The following is a 9,522-nucleotide window of genomic DNA, read 5'->3' on the forward strand; positions in this document are numbered from 1 at the left end:
CCGGCAGTGCAGCGCTCCCTCAGCATTGCCCCTCTGATAGTGTGGCACTCCCTCAGTACGGCCCCTCTGACAGTGAAGCGCTCCCTCAGCACTGCCCCTCCGACAGTGTGGCGATCCCTCAGCACTGCCCCTCCAACAGTGTGGCGCTCCCTCAGTACTGCCCCTCCGACAGTGCGGCACTCCCTCAGCACTGCCCCTCCCTGGAGCGGGACTTGAACCCACGACCTTCTGACTCGGAGGCGAGAGTGCTACATACTCAGCCAGAGCTGACTTTGAAGGGGAGCACTGTGCATTGCATAAGGAGGCGTGGACGGTTTGTATTTCACTGCTACAGGACCCGGGTGAGGAAGGGGTGTGTACAGGGAGGCATTGACAGACCTTTCCTCTTTCGCTGTGCCATATAGAGCGGGCCGAGACAGACCGTGACCTCTGCTGGAAGTACGTCGGCAACGATTTCATGTGCAGCCATCCTCTGCTCGGTTACCACATCACCTTCTCGGAGTGCTGCTGCCAGCATGGACAGGCCTGGGGGCTGGAGTGTCGCGTCTGCCCCATGAGAATGTCATGTGAGTAAAGGGGAAACCAGCCAAGGGGCTCAAATCCCAGCCAAAGTCTTACTCATGGTCCAGGCTCAGCAATGATGGGACGGGGGTCTGTGTCCGTGATTCCCCCCCACACACAGTGATGGGACGGGGGTCTGTGTCTGTGATTCCCCCACACACACACACAGTGATGGGACGGGGGTCTGTGTCTGTGATTCCCCCACACACACACACAGTGATGGGACGGGGGTCTGTGTCTGTGATTCCCCCACACACACACACAGTGATGGGATGGGGGTCTGTGTCTGTGATTCCCATACACACACACACACAGTGATGGGACGGGGGTCTGTGTCTGTGATTCCCCCACACACACACACACACACAGTGATGGGACGGGTGTCTGTGTCTGTGATTCCCCCACACACACACACAGTGATGGGATAGGGGTCTGTGTCTGTGATTCCCCCCCCCACACACACACACAGTGATGGGACAGGGGTCTGTGTCTGTGATTCCCCCACACACACATACAGTGATGGGACGGGGGTCTGTGTCTGTGATTCCCACACACACACACACACACACAGTGATGGGACGTGGGTCTGTGTCTGTGATTCCCCCACACACACACACAGTGATGGGACGTGGGTCTGTGTCTGTGATTCCCCCACACACACACACAGAGATGGGACGTGGGTCTGTGTCTGTGATTCCCCCACACACACACACAGTGATGGGACGTGGGTCTGTGTCTGTGATTCCCCCACACACACACACAGTGATGGGACGTGGGTCTGTGTCTGTGATTCCCCCACACACACACACACACAATGATGGGACAGGGGTCTGTGTCTGTGATTCCCCCACACACACACACACAATGATGGGACGGGGGTCTGTGTCTGTGATTCCCCCGCACACACAGTGATGGGACAGGGGTCTGTGTCTGTGATTCCCCCCCTCCCACACACATACACACACAGTGATGGGATAGGGGTCTGTGTCTGTGATTCCCCCCCTCCCACACACATACACACACAGTGATGGGATAGGGGTCTGTGTCTGTGATTCCCCCCCTCCCACACACATACACACACAGTGATGGGATAGGGGTCTGTGTCTGTGATTCCCCCCCTCCCACACACATACACACACAGTGATGGGATAGGGGTCTGTGTCTGTGATTCCCCCCCTCCCACACACACACAGTGATGGGATAGGGGTCTGTGTCTGTGATTCCCCCCCTCCCACACACATACACACACAGTGATGGGACAGGGGTCTGTGTCTGTGATTCCCCCCCTCCCACACACATACACACACAGTGATGGGATAGGGGTCTGTGTCTGTGATTCCCCCCCACACACAGTGATGGGACGGGGGTCTGTGTCTGTGATTCCCCCCCTCCCACACACACACACACAGTGATGGGATAGGGGTCTGTGTCTGTGATTCCCCCCCACACACACACACACAGTGATGGGACGGGGGTCTGTGTCTGTGATTCCCCCACACACACACACACAGTGATGGGACGGGGGTCTGTGTCTGTGATTCCCCCCCTCCCACATACATACACACACAGTGATGGGATAGGGATCTGTGTCTGTGATTCCCCCCACACACATACAGTGATGGGACGGGGGTCTGTGTCTGTGATTCCCCCCCACACACACACACACAATGATGGGACAGGGGTCTGTGTCTGTGATTCACCCACACACACAGTGATGGGACGTGGGTCTGTGTCTGTGATTCCCCCCCACACACACACACACAGTGATGGGACAGGGGTCTGTGTCTGTGATTCCCCCACACACACACACAGTGATAGGACGGGAGTCTGTGTCTGTGATTCCCCCACACACACACACACACAATGATGGGACAGGGGTCTGTGTCTGTGATTCACCCACACACACAGTGATGGGACGTGGGTCTGTGTCTGTGATTCCCCCCCACACACACACACACAGTGATGGGACAGGGGTCTGTGTCTGTGATTCCCCCACACACACACACAGTGATAGGACGGGAGTCTGTGTCTGTGATTCCCCCACACACACACACACACAATGATGGGACAGGGGTCTGTGTCTGTGATTCACCCACACATACAGTGATGGGACGGGGGTCTGTGTCTGTGATTCCCCCCACACACACACAGTGATGGGACGGGGGTCTGTGTCTGTGATTCCCCCCCACACACACACACACAATGATGGGACAGGGGTCTGTGTCTGTGATTCACCCACACACACACACAGTGATGGGACAGGGGTCTGTGTCTGTGAATCCCACACACACACACACAGTGATGGGACGGGGGTCTGTGTCTGTGATTCCCCCCCCCACACACACACACAATGATGGGACAGGGGTCTGTGTCTGTGATTCCCCCACACACACACACAGTGATGGGACGGGGGTCTGTGTCTGTGATTCCCCCCCCCACACACACACACAATGATGGGACAGGGGTCTGTGTCTGTGATTCCCCCACACACACACACAGTGATGGGACAGGGGTCTGTGTCTGTGATTCCCACACACACACAGTGATGGGACGTGGGTCTGTGTCTGTGATTCCCCCACACACACACACAGTGATGGGACGTGGGTCTGTGTCTGTGATTCCCCCCCACACACACACAGTGATGGGACAGGGGTCTGTGTCTGTGATTCCCACACACACACAGTGATGGGACGTGGGTCTGTGTCTGTGATTCCCCCACACACACACACAGTGATGGGACGTGGGTCTGTGTCTGTGATTGCCCCACACACACACATACAGTGATGGGACGGGGGTCTGTGTCTGTGATTCCCCCGCACACACAGTGATGGGACAGGGGTCTGTGTCTGTGATTCCCCCCCTCCCACACACATACACACACAGTGATGGGACAGGGGTCTGTGTCTGTGATTCCCCCCCTCCCACACACATACACACACAGTGATGGGATAGGGGTCTGTGTCTGTGATTCCCACACACACAGTGATGGGATAGGGGTCTGTGTCTGTGATTCCCACACACACACACACACACAGTGATGGGACGGGGGTCTGTGTCTGTGATTCCCCCCCCACACACAGTGATGGGACAGGAGTCTGTGTCTGTGATTCCCCCCCTCCCACACACACACACACTGTGATGGGACGGGGGTCTGTGTCTGTGATTCCCCCACACACACACACACAGTGATGGGACGGGGATCTGTGTCTGTGATTCCCCCACACACACACACACAGTGATGGGACGGGGGTCTGTGTCTGTGATTCCCCCCCTCCCACACACACACACACAGTGATGGGACGGGGGTCTGTGTCTGTGATTCCCCCCCCACACACACACACACAGTGATGGGACGGGGGTCTGTGTCTGTGATTCCCACACACACAGTGATGGGACGGGGGTCTGTGTCTGTGATTCCCCCCCACACACACACACATAGTGATGGGACGGGGGTCTGTGTCCGTGATTCCCCCCCACACACACACACATAGTGATGGGACGGGGGTCTGTGTCCGTGATTCCCCCCCACACACACACACACAGTGATGGGACGGGGGTCTGTGTCTGTGATTCCCACACACACAGTGATGGGACGGGGGTCTGTGATTGTGATTCCCCCACACACACACACACATAGTGATGGGACGGGGGTCTGTGTCCGTGATTCCCCCCCACACACAGTGATGGGACGGGGGTCTGTGTCTGTGATTCCCCCACACACACACACACAATGATGGGACGGGGGTCTGTGTCTGTGATTCCCCCACACACACACACACAATGATGGGACAGGGGTCTGTGTCTGTGATTCCCCCACACACACACACAGTGATGGGACAGGGGTCTGTGTCTGTGATTCCCCCACACACACACACAGTGATGGGACGGGGGTCTGTGTCTGTGATTCCCCCCCACACACACACAGTGATGGGACGTGGGTCTGTGTCTGTGATTCCCCCACACACACACACAGTGATGGGACAGGGGTCTGTGTCTGTGATTCCCCCACACACACACACAGTGATGGGACAGGGGTCTGTGTCTGTGATTTCCCCCACACACACACACAGTGATGGGACGTGGGTCTATGTCTGTGATTCCCACACACACACACAGTGATGGGACGTGGGTCTATGTCTGTGATTCCCCCCCCCCCACACATACAGTGATGGGACAGGGGTCAGTGTCTGTGATTCCCCCACACACACACACAGTGATGGGACAGGGGTCTGTGTCTGTGATTCCCACACACAGTGATGGGACGGGGGTATGTGTCTGTGATTCCCCCCCCTCCCCCACACACATAGTGATGGGACGTGGGTCTGTGTCTGTGATTCCCCCACACACACACACAGTGATGGGACGTGGGTCTGTGTCTGTGATTCCCCCACACACACACGCAGTGATGGGACAGGGGTCTGTGTCTGTGATTCCCACACACAGTGATGGGACGGGGGTATGTGTCTGTGATTCCCCCCCCTCCCCCACACACATAGTGATGGGACGGGGGTCTGTGTCTGTGATTCCCCCACACCCACACACACAGTGATGGGATGTGGGTCTCTGCTGTTTGCCACAAGCCGTCAATCCCAGCAGGGTTAACTCGGTGGCAGATGAAACGAGAACCATACCTCAGTAAGTGGAAGGCTTCTGCGCCAGTACAGGCACGATGAGCCAAATGGCCTCCGTCTATGCTGTAGATTTCCGTGAGTCTATGATGGATTGTGGGATCATGCCTGGTGTTCGCTCCATTCCCGAGCCCCGAGCTTCCCCGTGACGGTCGACCCCACTCGCCCGGGACAGCTTCACACTGGCCCATGGAGGGAGCTGACGTGAGCTTTTGTCTTTTGCAGCCACTTTCCTTCGCCTGTGCAACACGACACGGTGGGTCCCCAACGTGCGGCCGGGCCGAGGGGTGGATCAGAGCCAGACGGAATCGACGGACACATCGCAGAGCAGTGACGGTGAGTACAAAGCGCTTTCTGTTGCTCTGCTCCACAATCTCATTAAATAACTCGCATTTATACAGCATCTTTAATGCAGTCAAACGTCCCAAGGTGCTTTACAGGAGCGACTATCAAATCGAATATGACACCCAGCCACATAAGGAGATATTGGGACAGGTGACCAAAAGTTTGGCCAAAGAGGTAGAATTTAAAGAGCAACTTAAAAGCGGAGAAGTTTAGGGAGGGAATGCCAGTACTTAGGGTCCAGGCAGCTGAAAGCATGGCCACCAATGGTGGATGCACAAGAAAGACGTGCATTTATATAGCGCCTTTCACGACCACCGGAAGTCTCTAAGCACTTTACAGCCAATGAAGTACTTTTGAAATGTAGTCACTGTTGTAATATGGAAAACGCGGCAGCCAATTTGCGCACAGTAAGCTCCCACACACAGCAATGTGATAATGACCCAGATCTTGTTTTTGTTATGTTGATCGAGGGATATTGTCCCCAGGGAGAACTTCCCTGCTCTTCTTCAAAATGGTGCCATGGGATCTTTTACATCCATCCATCGGTTTTAACGTCTCATCCGAAAGATGTCCCCTCCGAAAGTGCGGCGCTCCCTCAGTACCGCCCCTCCGACAGTGCGGCGCTCCCTCAGTACCGCCCCTCCAACAGTGCGGCGCTCCCTCAGTACCGCCCCTCCGACAGTGCGGCGCTCCCTCAGTACCGCCCCTCCGACAGTGCGGCGCTCCCTCAGTACCGCCCCTCCAACAGTGCGGCGCTCCCTCAGTACCGCCCCTCCGACAGTGCGGCGCTCCCTCAGTACCGCCCCTCCGACAGTGCGGCGCTCCCTCAGTACCGCCCCTCCGACGGTGTGGCGCTCCCTCAGTACTGCCCCTCCGACAGTGCGGCGCTCCCTCAGTACCGCCCCTCCGACAGTGCGGCGCTTCCTCAGTAGATTTGCCAGCCTATATTTCTGTCCTCAAGTCACTGAAGTGGGCCTTGAACCCACGACCTTCTGACTCAAGAGGCGAGCGTGCTACCCACTGAGCCACGGCTGACGTGCGTGTGTGTGTGCGTGCGCTCGTGTTCCCAGCTCAATACAAATGGGAACTTCACGAAACTGCTCAGCCCCCTCAGTCACCACCTGTGGGACTGAGGAGGGTTCAGGGGTGGTCATGGCTCGGAGCGGTTTCTCTGACTCGTTTACCTCTGTGCAGATAACAGTTCGGACGACTCCTCCTCCGACGAGTGTTCCTGTAGACACGGGCGGTGTGTACGGGGACGGAGCAGGTGTGAATGCAACAAAGGCTTCCAGCTGGACAGCAGTGGGAAATGTCGAGGTATGTATCGAACCGTGCCTCATACAGCACAGGCACATATGATGAAAGGTCAGCGTTTTATCTCACTTTACGCAGGATATAACACATGCCTGTCAGTGTTTTATAAATTGAGATCATTAAAACGCCAGATAAGGCAGTTTATATCATGAATGCAGAGTAAAGCTCCCGCTACACTGTCCCATCAAACACTCCCAGGGCAAGTACAGCACGGGGTTAGATTCAGAGTAAAGCTCCCTCTACACTGTCCCATCAAACACTCCCAGGGCAGGTACAGGGGGTTAGATACAGAGTAAAGCTCCCTCTACACTGTCCCAGTGTTTTGCAATCCCCATCTCCAGAAGAGGGCCCCAAAGTACCAGTGGGTTAAGACAGCCCGGACCCCATTCACTTGGCTTTGCTTACAAGCAGCGGAGGTAACTTCGGCCCCTGGTCTCAGTGATGAGACCAGTCACCCCCAATTGATCATACAAGGCTTTTCCCCATTGTCCAGACGTTCATTTCCCAATATTCTCCCTGCTCCTCGAGAAGGTGCTGATATTTGCTTTAGGGAGGGGGGGGGGGTGGAGGGGGTTTTAAACCCCGCATTAAAACCGCTAGTAAAAGAATTTCATAGCAGATGGTTAAAAGGGAGATTTCCCACTTCACCTATCCCTCAGGGTGGTAGAGGCAGCAACCCGCACCACATTTAAAAAGTATTTGGAAGTGCTGTAACCTACAGGGCTACTGACCAAGAGCTGGAAAGTGGGATTAGGCTGGGTAAGCTCTTTGTCGGCCGCTGTGGGCACAATGGGCCGAAATGGCCTCCTTCTCTGCTGTAAATTTCTATGATTCAGAAAGTGCGGAATCCCCGGACCACGATTTTCCGGCTGCACTTTTCTCGTCCCCGCCCCAGTGTTTTGCACAGGGCCTTTCCTTCCTCCCCCCCCCTACCCCCCACCTTATTTTGTTGCTCACCAGCTCTCTGGCCCCACAGATATCAACGAGTGCCGCGAACATCGCAAGCGGATCCTGTGCAAGAACGCGCACTGCATGAACACCGTGGGCTCGTACCGCTGCATCTGCTACCAGGGCTTTGTGCACACCCGGCGCCACAACGTCTGCATACGGCGGAAGATGAGCTAGGCCCCAGGAGGCGGGCAAAGGAACAGAAGAAAAAAAAAACTGTCCTCGTCATCCGTTAACGTTGAAAATATTTGTTTAACTTTTGGAAACACCTATTTAATATTCTGAAAAAAAAAGAGGGGAGGAGGAAAGACGCCTAATTTTACTGTTATCCATTTCAGTTGGCGGAGTTTACTTGTCCATTTTGTCTTTTATATCGATTGCTTTGTTTTGTAAAAAAAAAAAAATATTTGTGGGAAAGATTTGACGCACTCAATATGGCGGCCATTTTGAGCACTGTGGATAAACCAAAGCTGCTGGACACTCAATACGGCGACACCCCGAGCCTTTTTTTAATCTCCAGGAGATTCAAGCGTACAGCCACTCGGCAATTCAAAACCCCAAAAATAGAATTGAGGACTCTGGCAACTTCAATATGGTGGCAGCAGAGGGCGGGTGGGTGAGTGGGGTGGGAATTGCGGTCGGCTGCCATATTGAGTGTACCAACAGCGATTGGAATGGTAGGGACGGAAGCCCACCGCTTCGGACTGGACTGTGATGTAGATATTAATAATAAAAAAAGAAATGAACTTACCGGTTGACGTGCGGCTTGAAGGGGCGGTCAAACTTTGGCTCGCGAGGTAGAAATTCATTTCGGGAGAGTGGGGGAGAGTGACCAAGATGTTTCAATCCATAAGAGCAGAGGCACATTTTTCCTTCGGGTCGGCAGAGAGCTGTCAGGGAGGGGTGTCGCATTCACACACAGACCCATGACCTACCAGCTCTCTTCCCCACCCCCCGCGGTATGGGACTGATCCTGCTCTCGGCCCATTCGAGGCCAACGGCGTTTGTGCTGCCTTTGGAGCCAGTGTGTGGCCCACAGCGCAGTCAAGAGGAACCAAGCTGAGAGCAGGGCGGCAGGGATAGTAGTGGGTGGGAGTGCTGCTCACAGCTTATTGCCGAGGAACTCTGTACAGTACCGGCAACACACGCACACGCTGGTTTAGGCACCTGAGCAATGAGGAATGACTGAGGGTCCCAGGGTTATATACACACTGTAAAAAAAAAGACAGTTTCGAGGGCACCTATCGATTAAGGAGAGACTAAGAAAGGTGCCAGAGAGGCTGGTGGCAAGAGAAGGGGCTCACTCATCTATCTCGTGTGATACCCAGAATGTGAAAGAGGGGTTAAATAAAGCGCCTTTCACGACCACCGGACGTCCCAAAACGCTTTACAACCAATGCAGTATGTTTGGAGTGTAGTCACTGTTGTAATGTGGGAAACGCCAATTTGCGCACAGCAAGCTCCCACACACAGCAATGTGATAATGACCCAGATCATCTGTTTTTTTTGTTATGTTGATTGAGGGATAAATATTGGCCCCAGGACACCGGGGAGAACTCCCCTGCTCATCTTCGAAATAGTGGCCGTGGGATCTTTTACGTCCACCCGAGAGAGCAGACAGGGCCTCGGTTTAACGTCTCATCCGAAAGACGGCCCCTCTGACAGGGTTAGTAGAGAAACACAGTATAAGTACTCCCTTTGTAAGTTTTTTTTTAGCTACTTCGAC

The 9,522-nt window shown here is 54.8% G+C and overlaps 1 protein-coding gene across 5 annotated transcripts in view; it reads left to right on the forward strand.

Annotated features, from left to right (window-relative positions):
- Positions 1 to 9,323, forward strand: part of ltbp3 (latent transforming growth factor beta binding protein 3) — a 268,396-nt gene extending 259,073 nt beyond the window's left edge. For 4 of the 5 annotated variants that reach the window (XM_070868186.1, XM_070868183.1, XM_070868184.1 and 1 more), the window contains exons 24-27: positions 405 to 566; positions 5,415 to 5,525; positions 6,729 to 6,851; positions 7,825 to 9,323. In XM_070868186.1, coding sequence (XP_070724287.1) covers positions 405 to 566; positions 5,415 to 5,525; positions 6,729 to 6,851; positions 7,825 to 7,973 — 545 coding nt within the window. In that variant the 3' untranslated portion in view covers positions 7,974 to 9,323. The remainder of the gene's footprint in view (positions 1 to 404; positions 567 to 5,414; positions 5,526 to 6,728; positions 6,852 to 7,824) is intronic. The other variant, XM_070868185.1, reaches the window with a different exon arrangement.
- The last annotated feature ends 199 nt before the right edge of the window (positions 9,324 to 9,522 follow it).

Source organism: Pristiophorus japonicus, chromosome 27 (genome assembly GCF_044704955.1).
Source record: "Pristiophorus japonicus isolate sPriJap1 chromosome 27, sPriJap1.hap1, whole genome shotgun sequence".
Lineage (NCBI taxonomy): Eukaryota > Metazoa > Chordata > Chondrichthyes > Pristiophoridae > Pristiophorus > Pristiophorus japonicus.